This window comes from Cricetulus griseus (assembly GCF_003668045.3).
Source record: "Cricetulus griseus strain 17A/GY chromosome 1 unlocalized genomic scaffold, alternate assembly CriGri-PICRH-1.0 chr1_1, whole genome shotgun sequence".
In the NCBI taxonomy this organism is placed as follows: Eukaryota; Metazoa; Chordata; class Mammalia; order Rodentia; family Cricetidae; genus Cricetulus; species Cricetulus griseus.
The window spans coordinates 230918311-230945352 of record NW_023276807.1 but is presented as its reverse complement, the minus strand read 5'-3'; the positions used below and the strand labels follow the sequence as shown (position 1 = coordinate 230945352).

The 27042-nt window shown below is 45.0% G+C and overlaps 1 protein-coding gene and 1 long non-coding RNA gene across 8 annotated transcripts in view; one reads left to right on the top strand and one right to left on the bottom strand.

The window, feature by feature from the left end:
- The window catches only part of LOC103162179, a 26727-nt gene extending 20234 nt beyond the window's left edge, over window positions 1-6493 (bottom strand). For 3 of the 4 annotated variants that reach the window (XR_004772390.1, XR_003480109.2, XR_003480108.2), the window contains exon 1: window positions 6369-6493. This is a non-coding gene — a long non-coding RNA (uncharacterized LOC103162179). Of the gene's footprint in view, window positions 1-467; window positions 4132-6368 lie in introns of those variants that run through there. The other variant, XR_004772389.1, reaches the window with a different exon arrangement.
- LOC118239657 (stress-associated endoplasmic reticulum protein 2) lies at window positions 6224-27042 on the top strand. 4 transcript variants are annotated; one of them, XR_004772388.1, is made up of 5 exons: window positions 6364-6503; window positions 9735-9862; window positions 12171-12243; window positions 21945-22116; window positions 26621-27042. XR_004772388.1 is itself a non-coding variant. In XM_035452775.1 (3 exons), exons 1-3 carry the CDS (start codon window positions 6420-6422, stop codon window positions 18769-18771), a joined length of 315 nt encoding a protein of 104 aa, XP_035308666.1. In that variant the 5' UTR covers window positions 6224-6419; the 3' UTR covers window positions 18772-20236. The 4 variants fall into 4 exon arrangements, 2 of the variants coding, with proteins under 2 accessions (XP_035308666.1, XP_035308667.1); XR_004772387.1 differs by lacking the exon at window positions 9735-9862 and having other exon boundaries at window positions 6237-6503; XM_035452775.1 differs by lacking the exons at window positions 9735-9862; window positions 21945-22116; window positions 26621-27042 and adding an exon at window positions 18614-20236 and having other exon boundaries at window positions 6224-6503.

The following is a 27042-nucleotide window of genomic DNA, read 5'->3' as shown; positions in this document are numbered from 1 at the left end:
ATTCTATTAGCATTTGGGTTTTCATACTTAAATGGTGTCTAGCACACAATAGGAACTCAATAAACACCAGAGTGAATGACAGATCGGGTTTCCTACTTCAGTGTAGCATGAGTCCATAGAACCATCACTTAGAGAATTGGATGAACTCCAGGAAGCATCCTATGTTTCTCTACCCAGCACTGACATACCAACACAAACACTTCCTAGGGTGTAGAACATTACAGGGAGATGCCTTGGGATTTTCCTCTTCTTCAGCAGAATTGATGGTTTGAGTGAAGAAAAAGGTAGCTGAGATATCAGTGATGTACTAGTTTTACCTGAGCAAGATTTGCCTTTTAACCACACACACAACCATGCTGAGGAACTGGCCACTTACAACACTGTGTCCATGCCTCTATGCTCAGTTCCCCTCTGAGGGACAAGCTGAAGAAAGGCCATTTATTATCAGTGACTGATGCTATACCTACCAGTCTTCCCAGATGTGGAATAGAACATTCCAGCATTCTGGGTAGATGGGTTTGTTTGTTTCCATGTTGTCTTAGTTAGGGTTTCTATTGCTGTGAAGAGACACAATGACCATGGCAATTCTTACAAAAGAAAACATTTAACTGGGGCTAGCCTACAGTTTGGAGGTTTAGTCCATTCTCATCGTGGCGGGGAGCATGGTGGTATACAGGCAGACATGGTGCTGGCTACATCTTGATCAGAAGGCAACAGGAAAATGGTCTGTGTATTCACACTGAGTGAATCTTGAACATACAAGAGACCTCTAAGCCCACCTCCACAGAGACACACTTCCTCCAACAAAGGGCACACCTACTTCGATGAAGCCACACCTCCTAAGAGGGCTACTCCCTTTGGGGGCCATTTTCTTTCAAACCACCTCTCGTGTGTATCAGAGTTCTTTCTCTGGGCAATAGAAGCAGCTGGGCACTGATGGTGATGACTTCAGGGAGCAGAGAAGAAGCATTTCGCTGGATTCACCACCACAGCTGCTAGATGCCCTTGCCTCTGGGAACTCTGGCACCAGGATGAAGTTTAAAATGTCCCTTTATTGACCAGCGGAAGTGGCACACGACTTTAATCCCAGCACTCGGGAGGCAGAGGCAGGCAGATCTCTGTGAGTTCGAGGTCAGCCTGGTCTAGAGAGCGAGTTCCAGGACAGGGTCCAAAGCAATACAGAGAAACCCTGTCTCAACAAAAACAAAACAAAACAAAGTCCATTTATTTATTTATTTATTTATTTATTTATTTATTTAGTCCCTGGATCAAGAATTCAAGTTTCAAATAGGAACGTTTGATTAACTATCTCTAGCTGTCAGGGATTAAAAGGCCAAATATGCTCCCTTATGCTCCACAGGGGGAGGGAATATCTCAAGATTCACATAGGAGGGGAGGTTTGCACATGCCTTGTTATAGGAAAAATGTCAGGCATCCACGACATCACAGCTCCACAGAGCAGCCTCTGAGAACTTTGATGATGTATTATTTCTTTCAAAGGGAGTAAAACTCAGTCTCTCATAAACCCCATGGGGCAGACTTCAGATTAATGTGCATTGGCTTGGTAGGAATTCTCATGTAAAGGCTGGAAAAATTACCAGCCAAAATTAAAATGTAAATACCCGTGATGTTTTAGAGGTTGTGGTTGGACACAGCATGCTACTGGCACTCCTCAATATTCCTGCTGACAGCACAGATGAATCCAGGGAACTCAGCTCTATCAACCTCCTCCCCGTCAAACGTCCAAGACAATGTCACACTTGGCTCCTTCCTGATTTGCTAGGATCTAACTCCAGACCTAAAGGAGCACCTCAGTGATGTAGCCAGCACAGCTTCTGGCTGAAGGGGGGCTGGAGGCTGAGTAGAGGAAGAAGAGCAACCATGAACAGAGGGGACAACTTTCCATGGTCCATAAAGAGGCTCCTAGGGCAATAAGTAGAAACGAGGTCAGCCAGGTGCTGACCTGACTCAAGAGGACAAAGGCAGGCAAGGTCACAGCAGGACATTTTCTCATTCCACGAACAGTACCAGGAACTCTACAGACAGAAATCATATTTAAGTTTACTCCCAGGAACCTAATTCTGAGGTGTAGTGATAGAGAAAAAGCCAGCATGCTTCCTCTCCTCTTTCATAGTCATCAGAACCTCTGACAAATGAGAGAGGGGGATGCTTCTACACAAGCAAGGCAACTCTGGAGAAGACACTGTCCTCTAATTCATCTCAGGTCTGCTGCCAATGCCATAACCCTGAAGGTAGCATTCAATCCCACAGGGTAAGGCCTCGGACCACAAGCCTTGCTTCAGATGCCAGTCACAATCAGTGCGGTCTTTACATCTAACCAACTGACTACAGATTGAGTTTCCCATGATGCTCTCGTGGAGTTTGACTAATGTGATGGTTAATTTGATTGTGAACTTGATGGGATCTAGAATTATCTAGAAGACAAACCTCTGGACATGTGTGCTATGTGTGAGTTTCTGGATTAGGTTAGTTGAAGTGGTGAAGTCGACCCTAAGTGTGGGTAACACCATTCCATGGGCTATAGTTCCAGACTACATAAAGAGGATGTCTTAGGATTTACTCTGGCTGTGAAGAAACACATGACCGCAGCAACTCTTCTGAAGAAAGTGTTTAATTGAAGATGGACTCACTTATAGTTTCTGAGGTTCAGTCCATTATGGTCATGAAGGGGAGCATGGCAGCATACAGGCAGATGTAGCACTGGAGCTGAGAATGCTACATCTTCAAGCAACAGGAAGTCAACTGACTGTCACACTGAGTGAAGCTTGAGAGAAAAGAGACCTCAAAGCCCACCCCCACAGAGATTCACTTCCTCCAACAAGGCCACATTTCCTAATAGTAGCTCTCTTTTGGGGGCCCATTTTCTTTCAAATCACCTCAGGGGAGAAACTCCATTAACAGTAGCATCACTCATTGCTTCTTCCCTGGATTCTGTGACCAGCTGCCTCCGAATCCCACTGCCATGACAAATGCCCCTGAAGCTGCCAGCCCAGATAAACCCTTCTTAAGTTGCTTTTGTCAGGCATTTTGTTGCAGTATGAAAAGAGTAACTAACTAGTCCACACAATGCGCTGGAATGGCTCAGAGCTCGGGGGAACACTGAGCACTTATTACAAAGGCTTTACAAAGGCTTTACAAAGCGCAGGTGAACAGCCAGATGGGAGACGGATGTAGCTCAGGGTAAGGTGATCACCCAGAGTCCCCACACCCTCCACGAACCTCCCTGTGCTCTGCCACCCAGTGACTCACCCAATGAAATCCTTTTGGGATTCTATAAAGGCTTTATTATACTGATGTGGTTGATTGCACCACTGGCTATTGGTCACCAACTCAACTTTCGGCCCCTTTTCCTTCCCTAGGGACTTCCCAAAAGTCCCAACCAATCATGCTTTGGCCTTCCTAGAGACCATTCTCCCTGCCTAGGACCCCTGCAACCTCAGAGTACTTGCTAGCAAACAAAAGGCATTCTGACCACAGCAGAGATTCCAAGGTTGGAGAAGCTTGTCTGGTTAGAACAATGATATACTCTGCAATGTCACACAAATAGACATGCAAAGGCACACAAAAGTATACACAGAGATGCTATATTGAATGTTGCTCAACCGATCGGTAAAGCATTTAAGGAAGGGTGTTGGCAATAACCTACCAGTGATGTCGTTCATATGTTGATATTGAGGAGGAAGCACAACAGAGTTACAGCAGTGCTTTTGATACAGTAAGTGTGGAGACAGCAAGGGGACGGGGAGCATGACTCCATTTGTCTTGGTGGTTTTGCTTTCTTTTTAAAGTAGGCTCTTCATGTATAGCCCAGGCTGGCCTTAAACTAAAGATTCCCATTTGAATTTTGAAGGGACTGTAAATGGGGTTCTTAATTGTTCTAGATAACAAAAAGCCAGAGTCAGATATAGAGGGAAATGCTGAGAGATGAAAGAGAAGGAACAAGCCACAGTACACTTTACTTCCTTAGCGTCTCAGCATACCAGAGTGTGCCTTCCTGTTTCTCCCTGTTTATATCCTGTATCTGTCCAGCTACCTCACTTCCTGTCTGTCTGTACAGACCTCCAGACCTCTATGGTTACTTAATGGCAAACTCCATTCTCTGACCCTCAGACAGGCTTTATTTTTATTTTTTTTTTTGCGGGGGGGCAGTTTCGAGACAGGGTTTCTCTGTGTAGCTTTGGAGCCTATCCTGGCACTCTCTCTGGAGACCAGGCTGGCCTCGAACTCACAGAGATCCGCCTGCCTCTGCCTCCCGAGTGCCGGGATTAAAGGCATGCGTCACCAACGCCCGGCTAACAGGCTTTATTTGTATAAGCAAGATATCACTACAAGGGACCTTACGAATAGGCAGGCTGGTGATAGACAGATGAATAACAGAATACTAAGATAGCAATTTAGGAATGTAGAAATGGAGGACTTACTTCTCATTGGACTTTTTACTGGGAGCATGCCCTCTATAATTAAAACTTATTGAAAATGCCTGTAAAATAAAAATTAAAGGAGTAACATTGATCCCTAACAAGCAGAAAACAAAGAACAAGAAATATAAAGTCTTCCTCAATATGGTTGTCTCCTTGGAGCTAAGAACACACTGCTTGAAGTCCCAGAGGGGAAACTGCCTATCTAAGTTCACTACCCTGAATGTCCCCTAGAGCCTGGCCTCTGATCGGCTTTGGTGAGAATTTGCCCTGATTCCTGCCCAATTACCAAAGTAACTCGGACAGAAGCACTTTTGGGTCTCCTGCAATAGCCAGGCTCAGCAGGTGGCACCTAAGAAGTAGAGATGCCCATGTCCCCTCAATAAAAATCAGGGGTCCTTAAAGCAGAAACTAGAATAGACTTAAGTGGTCCTGTGATGACGATGACGATGATGATGATGATGATGGCTGTTCATAACGGTTATGAAGCCAGTAGTTGCTCGTTCAAGTGCAAAGAATGAACAAATGATACTGACGTCCTAACTGATTGATTCTTGTTCTGGTTTCCAGCCAGCAACCCACTAATGGCCTCTAACGAAGCTTGTATGACAAGAGAGGTGTGGGACAGGCCACCAGTTGATAGAAGGGTATCAACAAAAGAGCTCTTCCTAACTTCCCACCCACACAGGAAATTCTGCTCCTACCAGAACCTGTGGAAACTCAGCCTCCAGTGCCTGCAAGATAAGACCCGAGTTGTGCCAGTCAAAGCTGGTCTACAGAGCTCTCCTTCTCCACCCTGGGGTGCTACTGCACACTGCCCCAACTCTGGATTACTACTTTCCAATTCTGGAGCTCCGAAGAGCTAACTCCAGCACGTTCGGTGTGGAAAGACGAGTGATTACGGCCCTCTTCTGCTATCTACAGCTCAGTATCATCATCTGGAGATTCAAGCGTTGGTTTTGTCCTTTTAGTGCAAGAAAACTCCCAATACCATCCGAGAATCCATACTCAGCATCCCCTGGGTGGCTGGAGAAGGCCCATGATACCCCACGATGGTAGTGGCGGGGCTTGGGGTTGGGGCTCAAGCCTGGTTAACGCTTTGGCTATGGGCAGTGACCACCAAATCTTCCTGTGCTGTATAGGCTTACTACCACTTTATCCTGTATGAGCCACCCAACTGTTTCGCTGGCACTCTTCCAATGTAATGCCCGCCACTATCAAGGTGAGGCCTGGTCCAACTCCATCCCCAAGATGCCTCGTCCACATTTGTCAGGGCCTGGAAATAGACATCCTGGCTCCTTGTCCTATGTCACAGAGGGTCTCTTCCCACAGCCCTGTAGAAGGTCCCAAGTAGGATTCCCTCAGACAGCTAAAGGGCAAGTTCTTTGGACTGTCCCCCAACTGTACTATCCAAACATGGTCAGGTTCAGTTTGCCTTTCGAGGCTCCGTTATCGGTGCCTAGGGCCTAGCCTTCAACTTGAAGCTCCAGAGCCTCAATCTCTGCCTGACCTGAGGAGGTCAAGTCACACAGTCGGGGGTCGCCAGGCCGAGTACGGCTGCGTCCCCACCCCCCACGTACGCACAAACGCGGGGTCGCCGGAACCCTGTGCCCCGCAGCGTTCGATCTCAGGACCGAGACACCCTGGGCTAGGGTCCCCTTGGCTCGCGCGTTGCGCTGTAGCAGCGCCCGCCTTCTGCTTCCCGCCTCCTGCCTCGGTGGCCGCGCAGGGTAGGTAGCTGGGGGGACCGGAAGGATGGCGAGGAAGTCGGAGAGGGTTTCCTGAGATGAGAGATTACTTCCGTCCGCGCGCTGGCCTCTCTCTGGAGCCGGCTGGCTGGGGCTCGGGGAGCGGGGTGTGCGGGGCTCGGCCGCGCCTTGCCACCTGCAGCGCCCGGGCAGGCCGCGGGGACCTGCGGCAGCGGCTCACCCCGGCCATCCTTGCAGGTGGGAGTCGAGAGCATCTCCAAGCGCCCAAGCCATGGTGGCCAAACAGCGGATCCGGATGGCTAACGAGAAGCACAGCAAAAATATCACCCAGAGGGGAAACGTAGCCAAAACCCTGGTAAGGCGGGGGCGGCGCCGGTCCGGGCCAAGCTGGCAAGACCGGCGGGGGCGGAGCGGGGCGGGGCGGGCGGGCCTCGGGCTCGATGCCAGGCCTCCCGGCCCCTCCTCCGGGGTCCCGCAGTCTGGGGGACCCGACCGGGCTCTGGGGGTTCCTACTGCTCTGCTTTCTCATGGGCCGAGAGGGCTCTGGTTGGTGGAGCCTCCCCAGGAAAAAAATGGCCCATCGTCCTTGGAAAAGGCTTAAAGCTGCATCTTAGGGTCCAGTGAAGCCAACTGGGCTGGGAGCCTAGTAGGTGAATGTGATGAATGAATGAATGGATGGATGAACGAATGATAGAATGCTGCTTATCCCCAGCTTCCAGACTCCGCCCCAGAACTCTTCCCCACCCCCACACTAAGATTTCCTTTCTACCTTTTTTTTTGATGCTGTCTCTTCTCCCAGTATATAACGAAAGGGCTTAAAAGTAGGGCGTGAGATTCCGACCCACTTTTCTCTCCATCTTCCTCTTTCTTTTGCAAAATGAGGCCTCCAGCCGCCACTGGGCTAAAGCTTAAGTGCAGTGTTACTGTCTATCGTTCACCCTGTGGATTCGGGCCCATTATGATGCTGTAACTGTAGACCAGCTTATTGCCAGGGGTTCTTTGCTCCCAGAACCATAGGTTACAGCTTTACTCCTGGAATTTTAAATAAACTGTGCACCTTAGGTGCAGATATTTATTTCCTTCAGTAAACCAGGTTGTCTGCTACAGAAAATGTCAGGCCTGTGACTTTGAACCATCTGAGGCTTGAGTGGGTCGTGTCGTTGGGAAGAGCTGGTTTGCAAAGGCGCCTGGAATCTATTATCCCCTAAGATTAAGTCCAGGCGAAGCTTGGGTTTGTCTGGAAACGCAGACTTGATGAGGCAATGCCTTTTAGCCAAAGAAATTATGTTGGTTTGATTAACTGAGGGAAAAGCTGAATGTGTAGTCATCACACCGGAATTCTTGCAAAACCAAGCAGAACTGTGGCAGAGAAACCAGAGCATCAAACTCCACTCAGAGTTTTATACATTGCTTCAGGCTTAAGTAACCCTTAAAATACTGTCTTTGGGGGGATTATTAAGCTGTGATTAGAGGGAACAAAATGCCAAAGCATCATAGAATGGGAACCATGTTTTTATGGTTTCCCCTATATGTTTTCTTTTTTTTTTTTTTTTTCTGCTGGGTGGGGGCAGGGAGCCACTGACCAACTTGACATTAAAAGCAGTTACTTTATGTTTCTAGGAAATCAATTCTTCCATGGTGTAGAGATAGTGGAGATATGTAGATGTGGTTCTTTCTGATGAACTAAGGAATCAGAATTCAGGTGTTAAATGATCTCAGTTGACAACTTATGTGAGGGCAAAAGTTATAACACAAGAACTAATTTGTGGGGTTGTTTTCTTCATCAGCTTCTGTAGACTCAACAAAATGTTGGGAATCTAAAACAAAACAAAAAATTATTGGCTCCAAAATAAAAGAAAATGGGAAAGCACTATGTAGTAGATATAACTAGATTTCTACAATTCAACTTTCCCAGCTACATTTAAATTATATTTAATATGCAGTATAAATGCATTTAGCATGGTCTGCTATTACCATGGATGGCCCTTCACAACAGTGCCTGGCACCTATGAAGACCAGTAATTGGCCAGACTAAGTTTGTAATGAAAGATTCCCAGGTCCCAGTAAACGTTTGTTTGTAGTTGTTTTGAAGGGTCTTTTGGTTGGCTGTACCGTAAGTAGATTAGCATCCAAAAAGAAAACAAAACTTCTCTTTGTAAATCCTGAATCTTGTTTTTCTAATTACAAGTCAAACATGGTTATACTTTGATAGAAGTAGTTTAGAAAAGACAGCTAATTCCAGATAGACTTCAGTAAATGAGAACAGATTGGCAAGTTCCCATTGAAAATGCAGGCTCATTGTTCAGAAATCAGCCTCCATCAATGTATATAGATGCTTCTGTCTGTCATGATTAACTAGCTGCTCTTGTATACATCCATGTTTTCCTCCCAGATAGCATATTGATAGGGAAACAGAAATGGAAGGACTGTTTGGGGATTGGCTAGTAGGGTTTCCTTCAGAGTGGAAGGGAGTGTTTAAACTGCAGAGTTCTGAGCTGCCTTGCAAAGATTTTATCAGAGAAAAAGACAGCCCCTCACAGATTGCGACCTCATGTTTGAGGTGAGCCTTGTTCTTTACAGAAGGGCTGTAGCACCATTTTCCTTGTCTTTTGCAGCAATAGAATGGGGCTCACGTGAACTGTCTCAATGAGGTTGTACTAGCACCCTTTCCAAAAAATAAGATACAATAAAATAAAACTCTCCAAAGGGGATGTACTGGCATTAATACCAGCCATGTGCTCCAGAGCTCTGAAACTCCATAGCTAATTTCTGTTCACTGGGGAATGACTTCCAAAAGCGTTTTGTGTTTATGTACTCCAGGCTACTCAATGATAATATGTGTTCAACTGTAGGTAAAAAATACTGGACTCCATTTGGCATCCTTAGTAGCCTAGTGATTCATATAGAGGCTCCTGGATTCACTTATTGGCTTTGCTGGGAATAGAGCTAAGATAAATCTTTTTATAATGTGCCATAGGTTGCAATAGTGGCAACTCAGTTGCTTTCTGAGGGAAACTAGGACAGTGAAGTTCGAGAAGAGTGCATGGAAGGGTAGATGTCAGACTCTGTTCAAGTCACTTTGTTTAAAAATCTCTGTTGTTGCCGGGCGTTGGTGGCACATGCCTTTAATCCCAGCACTCGGGAGGCAGAGGCAGGCGGATCTCTGTGAGTTCGAGACCAGCCTGGTCTACAAGAGCTAGTTCCAGGACAGCCTCCAAAGCCACAGAGAAACCCTATCTCGAAAAACCAAAAAAACAAAATAAAACAAAACAAAACTCTGTTATTTACTTGATCAGAGCTTGACCTAGTCTTCTGTGCTTAGCAGTGGCATAGTCAAGTTCTATTATGCAATTCTTTTTTTAGTGATTTATTTATTTTATATGCATTGGTATTTTGCCTGCATGCATGTCTGTGTGAAAGTGTTGGATTCCCTGGAACTGGAACTACAAGCAGTTGTGAGCTGCCATTTCTGTGCTGGGAATTGAATCCAGGTCTTCTCTAGAGCCTCCAGTTGCTCTTAACCTCTGAGCCATCTCCCCAGCTCTCTTTTGTGCAATTCCTAAAGACTTATTTGGTTCTTTTCTAGACAAAAGCAACAACCTGTTATGTTGTGACTCTCAGCAAAGTTGATGGTCAAGATCCAAGAATGGATGGCTTAAATCTTTTGTCAAAATCAACCCGCTGTTGACACATTGATCTCCATTTCAATACCTAGTGAGTGGGAAACAGGGATGACTCACCCATTACTACCAGTTACAAAACATTACTAAAAGGATGGCGGAGCATGCAGCTCAATCCATGCAGGTAGCCCTGGGTTTGATCCCTAACACCATATAAAACTGGAAGTGATGATGCACAGCTGTAATCCCAACACTGGGGAAGAGAAAGGAGAGAAAAAGAGGGTTAGATCATCATTCTCTACATAAATTGAGAAAGTCAGATCATCCCTGGCTACACATCAAATAGAGGCCAGCTTGGACTAGAAGAAAGCCTGGGTCAAGAGAAAGAAAAGGAAGGGAGGAAGGGAAAAGAAAGGAAGGAAGGAAGGAAGGAAGGAAGGAAGGAAGGAAGGAAGGAAGACAGTAATCTTTGTAGACTCCCATTTTACCTGACCTATGAAATCACATTTAATGAAACATGCAATCTCATTCATTCTTTAATGAGCATTTATTACCTTCTTTGTTTAACTCTGTGCCAGACTTTGCTATACATTGATGCCTCAAAGAGTGTCATCAACCCTTATGGGGCCTCCAGTATAGTGGAGAGATTGACACTAAACATGTACCCCTGGGAGTCAATAATTTCTGTCAAGAAAGCATACATGGTCATACAAATGACAAATGAACCTAAGGAAGGTAGAGAGGAAAGGCTAAAAATGTAATAGGTAAGTTGAGACCTATCGAATTGTAGCTTACTAAGACTAGGGCCTTGTATATAATAAGCAAATGCTCTATCAGTGAACTATCTAATGAAATACAGCTGTCCTATGTAGCCCATGCTGGTCTTGAACTTACTCTGTAGTCCAGGTCATCCTCAAACTCACAATCAAAGTGCCTTAGCCAGTTAATTGCTGAGATTCTCGGTATGTACCATGATGCCCAGTAAATGGGGACTATTATTAAATATGGAGTGTCAGTTATCAATAAGTACGACATGCTTTGTATTTTTAATACACTGAACTTTCTAGGAAAGCAAATGGAAGATTGCACTGTTCAAAACTTTACTAAAGCTTTCTCACCATGTCAGAAAATCACATCCTCAACAGTGGCAGCATTCATTTTCCTTTAAAACATTAATACAATACACCTCCCAAATGTGTAGCTGTCAGATCTGCATAGACATGGACATATTTCAGCCCACACTTTATATGTCGAGTCTGTATGTATGTATTCAAATGTCCACAGCCCTTAACAGAAACCCACAGCTTGAGATTGTGACTTGCTCTACAAGTAAGCATTTACAGATTGACTTTCCTACTGATATGCTTCTCTGCATGTTCTGTGGCTTATACTGGATGCAGCCAATCTTTTGCTCAAGTTATTGAGAAAGCAACCTCATTTTTGGTCTCGCCCTGCACATTCTTTCTGTATCCGTTTTGTTCGACAAATTGCTGCTTCTTCTGGTATCTTGCCTAAAACCTAAGTGTGTTCTGTTCATTCATTTAGTCTCATGGAGCATTTGTGCTCAGGCCTAGAGGTGTTGCCAAGGGATATTCTTATTATACCCTTGCTCTTGCCAGGCTCTTCCTGCAGATCTGGCTGCCCTGCTTGCCAGTGTGGAGACTCTGCTGAGGTATAAACATCATTAGGGCTCACCAGCTTTCTTAGAACATGCTGCTCCCCTCTCATCCAGCCCCCAGAATGTTGCCTTTCTTCTGCGGATACAAGGATGTCTGCCCCACAGACTTCCATTTACAATATATGGATGGTTTGGGGGAAACTTCTGTGCTCTCTGGTCCTTCTGGGGATGCCCAGAAACAAGAATGAAAGGCAAATATAGTCATAAAAGATACCCAAGCTCGGTAATGAATTCAATCCTATCTCTTACTTTTAGGAAACTTTGAACCTCAGGTTCTCAACTACAAAATAGGAATAATAATATCCTTGCACAGAGTCATATGTGCTGGAGATAACATACATGGACTGCCTGGACTATGCTTCCAACAGATGGACACAGTTATTGTTGTTGTTGTTATTATTATTATTATTATTATTATTATTATTATTTTCAATAGCCTTTAAAATCACCATGTGTGTTTATATATTTATACCTCATTTAGCCCTATAATATTTTAGAGCACCAAATTCATTAATACTAATAAAGTATTAAATGACTTGTTTTACAGAATTTATCCCAATCTTTTATAATCGAATTTACTTAGCCACATATCTACCCACTGAGAGTTGCAACCAAGTCTGTCATTTGTACACAGTAGGATCCTCAGCACATCCAATACCAAGCAGTACCTGTAAATGTTTACTGAATCAATGAACCTAACCTTAACTTTTCTATTCCCTTACAGAGGCCACAAGAAGAGAAATATCCTGTTGGGCCATGGCTGTTGGCACTGTTTGTTTTTGTTGTCTGTGGCTCAGGTATGGTATTTCACTGAATTATAGCCCATGTTCTTTTCACTGTCCTTAAAAGACCATGTTTTTGTCCACAGCCTAAATATACAAAGAAGTATTGATTTGGGGGAGTCCAAGTTCATTACTGCCTTAAACCTTAATCTTAATGGGCTTTCATTAGTTTCCATTCTGAGTATGACGAGACAGTGTTGATACACTATCAGAACATAGTCATAAAATGATTACAAGAAGTTAAATGTGTTATATATGCTGTGAAATTCAGTTGAGTTGTTCTGTGTACACACAGCCTAAATAGAGTATTTGGAACAGAACATAAAATACCTATCTGCTCAAGATAAACCCACATTCCAAAGACAGGGAGAGACCTTCAGCCTTAGATCATTCTACAGAAAGCTCAAACAGAACAAAGCCTTTGACCTAAGCCACAGATGTGGGTCTCTTGATACACTTCGAGGTGGCAAGTTCAGAGAGCTGTGTTTAAACATTTGCAAATACATACATATATGTTCACAAGGGACATGAGCAAAGAAAAAAAAAAACAAAAAAAACAAATGCAGTTCTGTTCGTTGCTGTTAGTGGAACCTTGCCTGGGCTCCTGGTCCCCGAGTACTAAGTTTATGCAGTACTGATAAGTGGATATTACTTCTAAATTCAGGCCATAGCCTCGGGGGTCCCTCTTCTCCTCTGTCATCTCACTATTTCTGAGGACAGGGATCACAAGAAGCCTGTGTCTTCCTGAATATGCTTAGGCATCCCACCAAGATACACTTCTGCTCCAATATTAAGAGAAGCCCATCACTACTGAGGGTCCAGCTACTTGAGTTTCAAGGGAATAGAAGCCGGGGCGGTGTGGGGGAGCATCTGAAGAGCTTGGGGAATATCATTATCTTTTGAAATATTTGAAAGAGGACTTTATGTTTCAAGAAGAGAAAATTATCCACTCAAGAAATAAAAATTCTAACCATTGTCAGACTTTCTCTGGGGGAAGCTACCTGGCATGTGAATGTTCCCACCATTTGAATGCATTCACCCAACCCCTGAACGTTTCCAAGAATGGGCTGCCTATTTCACAAAGAAGCAAAAAGCCTGTTCCTGGCCAGATGCCTTGGTGCTTGTCTGTAATGCCAGTTCTCGGGTAGCTAAGACAGAAGGATCATCATTTTGAGGCTAGCTTTGGGCTACCCAGAAAGTTCTAGGTCAACATTGGATGCACAGTGAGACCCTGTCTCGAGAACAATAACAACAACAACAAAACCCTATGCCTGCTCTCTTCAAAACATGATCCTTCTTCAGACTGAACTCACCTGGCTGACTCAACCTTACCTTAAAAGATGTGCATTCTAGACCCTTCTTCCAGATGCACCCAATGACTTTCTTACAGTACAGCACTGGCAACTTCAGAAGCTAGCCTAGAATTGTTGTGACCACTGGGGCAGTAGGACTGTCACCACACTTGATTGTACCACTCTACCTCTGTTACCTTGACCTGAATTTTCAGTTTAGCCCTCGTGCCTTTGAGTGTGACCCTATCTGCCACCAGGCCCCATCGAATCTTTCTTCACATTAGTTTCTTACAGGCCTCAGAGATGCACCTGTGTGCCTCTTTGCCCTCAACGAGTCCTCCGTCCTCCTACACACGTTGTTTCATTTTCCTCTGGTCCTCGTCATCATTTCATATTATCTCATTTCCTCACTTACTGTCTGTTTACTCCCACAAGAATGCTCAAGGGAGGCAGTGTTTCTTTGCCACTGAGTTTGTAGATCCTGCACAGCACTGGACACACAGCAAGTGTTGAAGTGGTTGAGTGGGTGGTGGATGACTGGATGGGTGGCCAGGAACCACCCATACTATAGATAGATACCTGGTTTAATTTTCGAGACCTACTATAAAGCTCCATGATTTTAGAACATTTTATTATCGGTTGTCAGTTGCCTTTCCAAAATGGCCAAGTTCACAAACATACAGAATATGAAGTTTTCTGACATTATGTCCTACTGTGTAATATGATCAGTGACATTACATGATATATTGAACACATGGCTCCTCATCAGCACTGCATACATGGAAACAGTGTACACAGTTGCAAGACATGTGGTCTCTTGATGCAGCACTTCCCTCTGTGTGTGTATTCATCTGGAATTCACAGCCTCTGATATTCTGCCTCTGATTTTTCACCTTTAGCATGTGCCAGCCTACATGAAAACGTTATCTGTGCTCTCAGGCTTTATGGCCAGTATATAGACAGATGGATCTTGAACCTTGAGCTTTTAATATAATTATCCTCTCCCAGCTTTATGATCTCTGAACATATATATTATAGTTCCAAGTCACCGATGAAAGGGCTAGACTTGGAGAAAACCGTGGAACACAGTGAGGCAGCCTCCTTCAATTTGACTTTGAACCTCTGCACCCTGCAGCCTGGCTGTGTGCTGGGTTTTGGAATGGAAACTCCTTAGAAGCTTGTGGGCACTGGGGAAGGCAAGGTGGAGGCCAGTGCAGCCTGGGAGATAGCACCCCACATTGGCCACATTAGCTTTCCCCATCGCCCAGGCTGAGGGGGACCTTCCTGCAGTTGTACTGAGTTTGGAAATGAGCATTCAAACAGATTGGGTGAGGGAGCTGGCTCCACAAGAGGGAACAGGATGTGCCATAGGCACAGAGGCACCCCACAAGCCCAGTCACATTATCCCGTGCCCCTGTTGCCCAGGTCCTAAGTAAATACTGGCTAATGCATATTAATTTTCTAGGTTTTTAGTCCTCCAACATGTCTGTCTGTGTGCAAAGTCAGTAGAGCATTCTGGTTTGGCTTCTTCTTCTCAAATCCATGTCCCTTACATAAACGTTGTATTTCTGTGACACTCTTCTTAACTTTCCTATGAGTTTGTCAGGTCCCTAGGACTTAGAAGGAAGTCCTAGAGCTTTGGACCAAAATGGCTCAGAGAACAGACCACTTACTGTACCCATTCATCTCCCGAACCTGGTTTTTCTTTTAGGGAGGTGTGGAAGATAAGACGCAAAGCTTCCATGCTAGAAATTTCCCACTATGCCACCTACCTCACCCTTCCACTTTTTTTACAGCACCCTAGTCTCTCTAGCTACACCATTTTGTTTCTCCAGACTTGTAGGAGCTAAGATGCCTTACTTTTTCTGTCCCCTCTTAATGAGCTGCCATTGTTCCAAGGCAGTGGGCTCATCTCTTTTCAAGTTACAACTAAAAATAGTGTGCCCATCGTCCCATCCCACCCCAGGCCACTTCTCCTTTTAACAGCTGTAGTATTGTTTACACTTCAGCTCAAGTTGGCCACTGTTTTCAGAGTGTGTCACTCTTCCCGGTTTGTCCTAGGCGTACTACCCTTCCTTCTTTGTACATGTTTGTTTCTAAACAGAACGTGCCACGAAAAACACAATTGTCCCTTCAGATCTGCCCCCATCGCCAGCGATGGGTCAGTTCATTCGGCAGAACCTTTCCCACTCTTGACTTTTAGAGTCGTGGGTTGCAGCTCCCACCCCTCTTTCCTCTCCATTTGAAAAGACGTGATTTGTCAAGGGCAGCCCATGTATTGTTCTTCTACTTTAGTGATGAGCCTTCCTATGGCACTAGAATGCTAGACACTCTCCTCCCTGGAGTGTTTGGCCAGGTTCCCATTGTAAAATCCAGCTTGGTGAAGATGTTCCCCTTCATGTCTCACTGCACCACAGACAAAAGCATCCCCTGCTGTTCTTGCCTGTGGGGCTTCCTGAAGGAGCCCCCACACCTCTGCACCCTCTCTTCATCCTGTCTCTCTTTTTGAGCACGATATACCCCCTGGTGTAGGCAAAAGCTTTGTCCCATCGAGTTCCGGTGATAGCGTACAGGTCCTGTTGCCATCCATGAGCTCATGTATTGCGTTTCTCTTATTTTGTTTATTTTTATAAACTGAGACACTGAGGACAAGGTAACATCTCATATGAATAAAGATACTGATAATATATCCTAATGTCTTGAAAGTCTCGTGGCTTTCATTCCCTTATTTATTAGCCTGCTTTCCTAGATGTTGATTGGTTGAGCAAAGTGCCCTTTTCAGAAATAGTGTCAGAGTACTGATGGTAAATAAATATTCAGGTCGGGCAAGTAGTAAGAAACACACATTTTCTATATTTTTTTCTCACTATAGTCTGAGAGAGAATTGGGGCTGGCAGGGAACCCATATGCTCACTTACTGGTCAATCTTGCTCCATCATGTGGAAAAGCAGGTTAACAAATCTATGAAAGCCCCATACTGCTTCTCAGCATCTCTCCAGTGCCCTTCCTCGTTCAGGAAGTCTTCATCCTATCCAGAGTCTTCATCCTAAGGCTTCAGCACAGACTCACATCCAGGAAATGCCATCCCCACACTGGGAAGTCAGGTGAATCAGCAGGCCTCCTGGGGCTGCCTGAGGCCAACACCTGAGTCCCGCCAAACCTGTTCTTGCTTCTTGCACAGGTCCTTGGCTACCTCTAACCTTGAAGAAAGGCAAGTGTGAAGGTTGCCTAAGTACACCTGCAGAATAAGTAATTTTCCACTTTCTGTGACTGCAAAAGGTGTCACAACTTCTCTGCAGCCCAGTAAGAGGCTTCAGAGAGGAGAGTCTGCAGATATGAGGGTTCAAAGCCTGGATCCTCTGTAGCCAGATGGATGATGGTGGACATGTTAGTACTCTCTCCATGTTGCTTTTCTTGTTGAGAAGATGGAGATAAGAGCCAAGGTACAGCCGGGCGTCGGTGGCACACGCCTTTAATCCCAGCACTCGGGAGGCAGAGGCAGGCGGATCTCTGTGAGTTTGAGGCCAGCCTGGTCTCCAGAGCGAGTGCCAGGATAGGCTCCAAAGCTACACAGAGAAACCCTGTCTCAAAAAACCAAAAAAAAAAAAAAAAAAAAAAAAGCCAAGGTACATGTCTGTAATTCCAGAACTTACTCAAGAGGCTGAGGCAGGAAGATCATGAGCTTGAGGCTAGTCTGGAGTATGTAGCAAGACCCTGACTCAAAGCAGGGGTGGATGGTTCTGGTTATCTGGCCCATGACAGGCCCAAACCTGCCATCATCCACCACAAACACAGGTGTTAGGTAGGGTTCCCAAGAAGTTCCCAAAAGGCCACCAGTCACAATTCACTCAGCAAGAGTGTTTATTATCCCACATGCATGTGGTGATGGCACACCTATACAAAATGGCAGCCACCCTGAGAGGGACATGTAAGCTCCTTTTAAGCACAGCTAAAGGAATTTTAAAAGCAGTGTGACGATTCTACTTTGGATTGGCTTAGGCAAGTGACAATCATATTAGTACATTTCTAGTTGGTTAGGGCTAGTAGGGGTGGGCCAAGGCTATAGCTTTCCCATTTTTGGGCAAGTCTGGACAAGTCCCAGGCTTTGTCCTTATTTGGTTATCACCTGTTTGTAGGGGGTGGGGGCATGGAGGGGGGGGGTTGGCCCAGGCCTAGTGTGTGCAGGAAATGAGGCCTAGTTCTTCATTGAGTTATTCAGGCCCTGTCCTGATATTTGCCTGGCCTTCTCACCAGCACCTCATAGGAAATGTCAGTCCAGCTATGGAATGCCTAGGCTCACATCACTTCTTCTCCCAGGCTGTCTATCTAATCGGTGGGCATGGCCTCAACTTTCCATTCTTGATCTATCAGAGAACCATCAACCTGCTTGCCTGCCTGTCTCTTGCCTGTGAGGATGAATGAGAGCCATTCTCAACCCTAACCCTGTTTCTTCATGTGATAAAATATAAGCACCATCCCCACCCAAGAGGAAGGAAGTACCACCATATGAACTAACCTCAGAGAACAGTGGTTTATACTTCAAATTGAGCATAAAAAACACAGTGTTTCATTTCCTTAAAGCAATGCTGATACACTCCCATTTTGTGCTGTTTTCCTTGTGAAATTCAAAACAGTAGGAACCATGTATTCTTTTGAGACTACTGTTGCCCAACAGGGACATCTCTGGACCATTTCCTGCTTTGTTAAATGCTGTTCAATGTCATAGCCAGCTTAATATTTATTAATGTTATATAGATTATGTCTGAGATGGAAAACTTATTTCTCAATCAAATACCTGCTCTTAGTCGGGATTTGGAAGTGCTTGAGCCTGCTGAACTGGCTGGATTTGCTTCTCTCTACTTAATCTCTTCAGATCCAGCCCCCTATTGAAGCCTAAGGAATTCAAGTGCCCTGAAGGAGATTATGCCCCAACCCTTGACCCTCCTTTTGTCTTCTATTTTTTTTTTTTTTCAAGCAAAGAGGTCTCTTTGCAGATAAGCATCTCCTGGATCAGTCAGTTTTGGCTTTCAAAATCTCCTCCACTGGAGAATGGTTCATAGCATTGGAGGACAACTGGTTTTTTTTTATCTCAGGACTCAGAGACAAGCATCATCTGGAATGTCTGCAACTGTTCCCTGCAGAGACACGGTCACACAAACACTCCAGCTGCTGCCTCCTCAAGCCTCTTGTGGACAGGCAAACTTGGTGCCATTCCGCAGACCACTGTGACTATCTGTGCACCAAACTATAATCCCCTGGTTGTTCTTCCTCCTCTTCCTCATTGGTTGGTGTTTTTATTTTGTGATGCTGGACACAGAACCAGGGCCTTTACACATGTGTAGAGGTAACACTGCCATTAGGCTACACTCCCAGCCCTCAGCTCTTCAAAACTTTTTAAAAAATGATTCTTAGACAGTAGGTAGCTATTGATTAGTGATGTCTGCCATGACCATGCTGTGGTCACCAGAGCCAAAGCCTCATCCTTGTTATTCCTGGACTAAACTTCTTATAATGTACTCTCAGAACAACTGTGTTCAACACTCTCCACTTTCTTCCTTGACGGGATGTCTCCTAAACATTTGGTCTTTTCTTAATATGCTATCTGGGCAATTTTTAAATTTAGATTTAGCATGTGCAAGCTTCTGGTGGTCTTATAATACTACTTATCTCTCCTGAACCTAGTGGCAAAGGGCAGCAATGTGATGCATTCTCTTTGTGGCAAGGGTGTATCCTGTTTCATCCCCAGTTAGACTTCAGCGGACATCAGTGGAGCCATTTAGTCCCCAGCATCCTTTGCTGCTTCTCTGACAGACCTCTTAAATACCAGTCACACCCCAGTTCTCCACTTGTGTAGTCCTAATTTCAATTTCATTTCTCCTCTGACAAACCTTAATATTGGTTTCCTAATTAGGGCCCCCTAAGCCTGGGCGTTCTTGAGTGTCCCCATCAAAGGGAACTTGGAGTGGACAGGATTAACTCATGACCATTATTTCCTCCACAATTTTCTGGCCAGTAAGTGTGTAGTTTATAATCAGAACAGTTTATGACAACAAAACCCTTTTTCCTTTGGAAGGCTGAGGACTTCTGCTAAAAGCTTAATAAAGAGCAACTATTGTAATTGAAGTAGTGGTGTAGTTGCTATGTGTGTCTATGTAGGTATTTTTATGTGTGTGTTAGTCAATGCGTAGGTTTCTACATGTGTGTAAGATATTTAGGTTCTGTGTTTCTGTACTTGTATATGTATTTGTGTATCTATGTGTTTATATATGTACTGATATTCTATGCGTTGATGTCTAAGTTTCTATATGTATTTACATATACAGGTCTGTATTTCTCTACTCATGTGTATATGTTTATTGATGTGTCAATTTATATGTGTGTGTTGTATATATTTGTGGATGTCTATGTTTCTATGTGTTTGTGTCTGTATATGTGTTTGTGTGTCCATGTGTATATTTTCTGTATAGGTTTCTTATATGTATTCTTTTGTATGTGTTTAGATTTCTATATGTTTGTGAATGAATGCCAAGTCATGATGTGTTGTGTGTGTCTCTGTTTATGCCTGTATACATATGTATACAAATGTGTGTCTGTGTATGTAGGGGGATAAGGTATATATTGAGGAAGGTGTCTGTATATATTGTGTATATGTAGGAACATGTATGTGTGCTAATATGTATGTGTGTCAGGGTGCCAATGTATGTGCCTGTATGTATTTGTGTGTATGTGAATGTATCTGTGTATATCTATGTGTTTGTATCTCTGTGTGTCTATGTGTTTATCTATGTGTGTGTGTGTGTGTGTGTGTGTGTGTGTGTGTGTGTGTGTGTGTGTGTTTGGTTTTTTTGGGTTTTTTCGAGACAGGGTTTCTCTGTGTAGCTTTGGAGCTTATCCTGGCACTTGCTCTGGACACTAGGCTGGCCTTGAACTCACAGAGATCTGCTTGCTTCTACCTCCTGAGTGCTGGGATTAAAGGTGTGCGCCACCAATGCCCAGCTGTGTATGTATCTTTGTCTGTGTGTTTGTATGTGTGTATGTTTGTAATCTGTGTGTGTGGGCCTATTGCCCTGTGTTGCTAGATATTCTGACTTCTGTGTCTGTAGAATCCAGCAGCCATCTTTGCTTGACGAGTGGTAAATTGACTCTGGGCTCTCACTCCAGAGGGAAACCCTTTGAGCACAGAGCCTTCTCTGTTTATTTGGCACTATGCAGCCAACCAGCTCCCCTGATTCTGGGTGGGGACATTGCTTTTGTTGGTCAGTGGTCAGATTGCACACTCCAGGACTCTCCAGCGACAGAGGACAGAGATTGCATGTCACAGGCATGTCCTTTTCCAGGACAGCCTTTCTAGAACTGACGTGAAGTGATTCTCCCGATGTTCTTGGCAGGGCCTGAGCTCTTGCCCATGCCCAGCCTCAAGTGTCAAATAGTCCAACTCTGTCCCTGTGTGGATGCCCTGGGACATCCATTGCCAGTAGGGCCACACCCTGACCTCCATAAGGCTGGCCTTTTCTGTTCAGAACGATATGGGGGAGGGAAAAGACTGAGTCTTGAGTATGCCAGAGACATGTGGAAGTACAGAGAACTTCTCCTCTCAGTGTCTTCTGCCCTGTGCTCCCTGTGTGACACTCATGTGGTCACCAACTTTGTGGTGACATGTCTTTGAACCCAAGGCTCAGTCACCAAAATAGGATCTTTTACAACAGCCAAGCCCTTTGTGAAAGGCTGCTGTGCTCTGAAACCTACAAGGAGAAGGTGCACATTTTGCAGTGTGCTGGTTGCAAGCCACCAAGGGGGCAGAGTTAGCTCAATTGCTAAGAGTTCCAAACACCAAACCTAGCCTCTACTGAAACCTGGGTCTGCTACCTGATTCCCAGCTGTGTGGCTGTGTCCAAGTTACTGATACACATTCGAAGCCTCCTGTCTCCCATTGTGGCAGAGGATGGGACTGGCTCTGAACTCACAATCCTCATGATAGCTCCTCCTGACGATTGACATTTAACATACAAAATGCTCAGTGGCAGCATGATGATGGTTTGGGTTTTTTCTTATTATAATGTGATGTACTTGGTCTTCATACAGCTCCCCACCACCCACCCGCACACCTCCCCACTTAGGTTCTAGCCGAGGTTGTAAATGCTAGCCCTGCTTCATGCTGGTGCAAACATGTGTGGTATTAAAGCATCTTCTGCTACCAGAGAACTGTGTTTTCTAAACATTCCAGATGTCTAACCATCTGCTCTCAAATGGAGAGATCTTTCCCCAGCTACTGGCAGCTCTTTCATTTGTTCCCCAGCTACTGGCTGCTCTTTTCATTGGTCCACCAGGCACAGACTGCTCTTTCATTGGCTCACCAATGTTCTACTCTGTCCCTCTTTCCTGGAAACTTGCTCCAGGATAGACTTGAATCCACCATGTTTGCAGGTTAACCACATAAATACTGGCTTTTGCTGGAGGCTGGCAGAACATTCTGGAAACTGCCCCCAGAGGGAGTCACCCCAGAGACCATCCTGAGGTGCTTGAGAACCTGATGGCCCCAGAGGACCAAGATGGACAGTCTGGAGGAGACATCTCAGCAGCCATCAGCACTCCCAAGGTGATCTGTGGCACTCTTGCCTGTCATGTGCTCCTGTGTAGGGTCTCTTCCTGGGAGGACATCCTTATTTCTGTTAGTGACACTTGCTTTTTGACATCTTCCTGCCCTAATCTATCTCTGGCATCTCTCTGATCTTTCTTCTATGGGACAGCCCCTGGAAAATGGTGCCTTGCTTGTTTGTGCCTTTGTGCTTCTCCCTCCAAGAGCTTCATGGGTCGCTTTTGCCGTGCCTTGTCTCCTGACACTTCTTCTGCCTGTCTTTCAGGGGACCCATGCTTTTCTTTAAACAACCTTTTATCATCTCTTTCTTCATAAAAAAAAAATAAAGTTCAGTTTCTGCCGTTCTTATCTGCCTAAAGGACATTGAACTGGCCTGCCTTGATTTCATCTGAGCAGTTCTCTTGATCTCTTATCATTAAGTATTTATGTACAGTAAAAGTGGCCTTGAGCCTCCTATTGGAGCAGGTTCCCATCTTCTGCTGTTTTCCTCAGAAGAAAGAATATTAGGAAGAGAGGCAAAGCACTAAGCTTGTGGAGGGATTTCAGTGTTCAAGCTCAGTGCGCAGTGGAGGAAGACAACCCCATAAAACACTACGAGGAGAGAAGGACAAAAAGAAGAAACGGGCCAAGACATTCCGAAGGCCCAAGGAGGAGCATTTCAGATGGGAGCACCCAGTGACAGGAAGGAGGGAAGTGAGGCAAAAGGAGGCTGAGGAACAGCTGTCACTCTAAGTGATACAGAGGTCACTTGTGACTTCAGCAGAATATGCTTCAGTGGAGAAAGCAAAAGGTAGAATGAGGGGGATTGGGGTGGGAATGTGAGGTAAGGATATGAGGAGAATGACTATGAACGAGAATCAGCTGTAGGAGGATAGAACATTAGACATATTAAAGCTTGAGTTGGTTGAAAGAGGGAAGATGAGCAGGGCATGGTGGCGCATGCTTTTAATCCAGCACTCACGAGTCAGAGGCAGATGATCTCTGTGTGTTCAAGTCCAGCCTGGTCTACAAATGGGTTTCAGGACAGCCAGGGCTACACAGAGAAACCCTTTCTTGGGGGTGGGGGTGGGGGGATTAAAGAACCTTGAGCTGTGATCAACCAAGGTCTCTGAAGTTCATGATCCCGATCACAGATGGACAGGTGCAGGGTACATTTACTCTGGCAGTTCCTCTCCTGCAGAGCCTTCTCTGGGCCCCTGTTTGTGCCCCGCCCAGGACCTGGTGGCCGGCCTGGAATGGCTGCCTCCCTGCCCTTTCTTGGCACCTTTCTTCCCCCCTGTCTAGTCTGCCCTCAGCCCCTCTCCTGCAGTCCGTTCAGCTGTTTTCCCAGCTTTGTTCACCCACTGTTAAGTTATTAACTTGTCAGGGTCTAGACTCCCTGCTTCCTTCCTCTCTTTGATCTCGCTGCCGTCCCCTTCCTGTGTGCAGCATGGAAACTCAGTCAGCATGGAGAGGGCTGGGGTCACTGGGCAGGTCAGTGTTGGCAAGCACACAGAATTACAAGCAAAATAATTGGTATAAAATGTAGAAAACTTGAAGACATTGATGCAACTGGAAAAGGAAAAAACATCCCATCTCGCCACAGTTCTACAAGTGAACTTAAAATAGACTTCAGTTAGTCATTTCTCCAAGAGGGAGTTGTTCTGCAGGCAAATTGAAAGTAATAAATACGTTGTATGTTAATTCATGGCTTCAATTAGAGTCAGATATTATGACTATTTTTTTAAAGAATACTCAAGTAAGCAAATTGTTTAATATATGTCTTGTCACCGAGGCTTACCAATATTATCTATGATTCCTTAACCTAACAGCAGTTCTATAGAGAATCGAACAGTCTTATCCTGACCTAGAACTTCTAGAGTCACAAATAGCTTAATATGAAGTGTTATCAACTAAGACATAGTCCATATCTTATTCAGTGTTCTATAGCCCACTGATCCTCAGATGAGATTAAGGAAAAGGTAACTATTTTTAGCATTAACTGGGCAGGTAGATTATTATATGTGTCACCATATTTATTACTGGGAATCCATGGTTTTACAAACAGAGAAGATAGAACTCAGAACTGTTCATACTTTATCAGGATACAGATGGCATGTGAGTATTACTTTCGTAGGTATGCATGGGCAAACAGTGGTCATGTTTTTGTAATAGTAATATGGGCTCAGTGTCTAATCCAAAACTTTGAAACCCAAAATGTTCCCAAATCTACAAGTTTGTGAGTGCTGACACAATCCCACAGTGGGAAATTCTACATTTGACCTTAGGAAATGAGTGGGCCACAGACAACATTGAGGTACACTAAAAATATTGGATAAAATGAGCTTCAGGGGCTGGAGAGATGGCTCAATGGTTAAGAGCCCCTAAACCCACTTCCTAGCACCCATGGCAGCTCCCATCAACCTAGAACTCCAGCTCCAGGGTGCTGATGCCTCTTCTGGTCATCAAGGGAAACTGCATACACATGGTGCATACACACACACACACACACACACACACACACACACACACACACACACACTATTTTTTAAAAGACTTCTCCAAGATAAATGTGCTAGATATAAACAAAACATGAATTTCATGTTTAGACTTGGCTCTCATCCCTGTAGTAGCACACTGTGTGTGTATAAACAACCTCAAATCTTAAAAAAAAAAAAAAAATCTGAAACATTTCTGGTCCCAGTCTGTTCCAGTAACTGCAGCAGGTATGACACTTGGTGTGCACTGTATTTTCAGTGTGTCAGGAGCCCTCACACATGTTGCATCACTTAATGCCTGTGACAGTCTATCAATACTGGTACCTGAGTCCCAGAAGAAAGGGACTAACTAGCTTGAGTTATTTGTCCACTCACGGTGGCTGTGATTCAACCCACTCCACTGTAATCCACCCTTCAGCTCTTTATAAAATCAACTTGTTTGTGAAATCAGGGTGACTCTTACCCGGGAACGTGACAGATGTGCATGTGTTTTTTTCTTAACGTGACTTGAGTCTCATCTAGCTCCCTCGTGCCATTCCTACTGAGTCAGGATGCTGACTGCTTATTCAATCTGCTCTTCTTGTCAGGATTGCTGGGGAGGACAGAAACATTAGGTAGTTTTTCAAGTTTATAAGTTCTGGTAGGAAACTTTCCCATCAAGAGCCAGCCAAGTAAGTTAGCCAAGAAAATCTCCGAGCAGAGCCAGAATTAAGTATCCTAAGTTGCTGACCTAACTCCTTCATGGTATCTGACAGTCTTAAACATCTTTACTTAACATTGAAAGTAACAGTGTGTGTTGAGCGCAGGCACACCAGAAATGTGACCAGAGGCAACAATAAGGAGACACAGCATAAGAAACTGGGCCGAGATGTGCAGGTGGTAAAACACTGAGTCCCCCAGAACAATCCCGTAGCAAAGGATTGTTAGCTATTGTTTTTCATGGTGATACACATGCTCACCATACGCATATTCATGAAGAAATAATGTTATGTCATATGATGATGCTTGTACACAGTATTTCTATAGGAAAACTTCCCCCTCATAGAAAAATAACTTTACCTTAGCACTTTATCTTAAAACCCAGCATTGAGAGCTACCAATTGCTGGGGAAGATGTTTTAAAAAAACAAAACAACAGAACATAAACACACACACACACCTCACGCACCCCGCACACACAAAGACCTTCTTTTCCCAAAAGCCAATAGCTAGAACCAGGCTAGGCATTACTTAAGTAATTCTCTCCAAATATGCCAGGCGCCCAGGAGTTATCTGTGGGCTTCAGGCTTCTTCTACTCTGCTCCACATCCCACCAGCCCTGCTAATTAAAGGTGGAGCCCTAAACTAATGAGTGTTGCCCACAGTGAGAGACAGTGAGCTTCAGAGTCACAGGAAGCTGAAAGACAGATGTGTTCAGGGTCATGGGCAGCAGAGGCCAGCCGTGTGTGTGTGTGTGTGTGTGTGTGTGTGTGTGTGTGTGTGTGTGTGTGTGTTGTGTGTGTGTGTGTGTGCTCTGAACACCTGGCCTGTGTGTGTGTGTGTGTGTGTGTGTGTGTGTGTGTGTGTGTGTGCTCTGAACACCTGGCCTGCCTTTCCCCTCAGAAATGGTTGTTTCACAGGTCATGGCTGTTTTGAAAAGGCAGACTCACTGGCCTGCTTAATGCATTCAGTTTCTGCACGAAGGCTCACATCTCTCTCCCCAGCAGCCCCAGAACATAGATGGGGAAGGAATCCAAGGCTATCTTCCATGCCTCGGGGATTTCTGGCTGCAACTCCTGATGGAATTAGCCGAAGTTATCTATTAATCCCAGAGGCATCCATCAACAGCCAGAGCCAGGCTGTCTTTTTGAAAGAAATTCGCTGACCCCTTGTTAACAGGACCTTGTTAGGAAGTATCTAATCAGCTCTGAGCCAGCCAGCAAGGGGCAGGGTCAGCAGAAGCCTGGTACTGGGTGGGTACTGGGTGGGTTGGGTTTCCAGCGTTAGGCTGTCTGGTATCTGAGCTGTCTGTTTTCTTTCCTCTCCCAGCTATCTTCCAGATCATACAGAGCATAAGGATGGGCATGTGAGAAGGCCAGGGTGTTGGATGCTGCTGCCCTCCTGCTGGCAGGTGGAGGACCACAGAGACCTTCAGTGGGTCTATAGCAAGCAAAGGAACCACGGTCGATAGAAAAGAGGTCCCTGTTGTTCACTCCATGGTGGAGGTCCGGCCAAACTGCCTTCTCACAGGACATCCCCCTGCATCTGTGTCCTCCAGTGGAAAGGACTCTGCTCTTGTTGGCCAATTGGAAGCCACGTGTGGGGTCAGCAGTAGTGCTCTCTGTCTGTTTCCCCGGGTTTCACTGTGGTGTGCATGTGGCCCTGAGCTACCGCCCATTTACATCCTGCCAATACAGTCTCTTCTCTGTCAGGAATTGGTTTTACAAATAAATGTCTTCATTCAACCTTAA

Bases quoted from the DNA above. Each gene is read 5' to 3' on its own strand.
- LOC118239657 (XM_035452775.1), top strand. From the start codon at position 6,420: ATGGTGGCCAAACAGCGGATCCGGATGGCTAACGAGAAGCACAGCAAA. The intron at 6,504-12,170 runs GTAAGGCGGGGG...ATTCCCTTACAG, and splicing joins GAAACGTAGCCAAAACCCTG to AGGCCACAAGAAGAGAAATA. The intron at 12,244-18,613 runs GTATGGTATTTC...TTTTTATCTCAG, and splicing joins TTTTGTTGTCTGTGGCTCAG to GACTCAGAGACAAGCATCAT.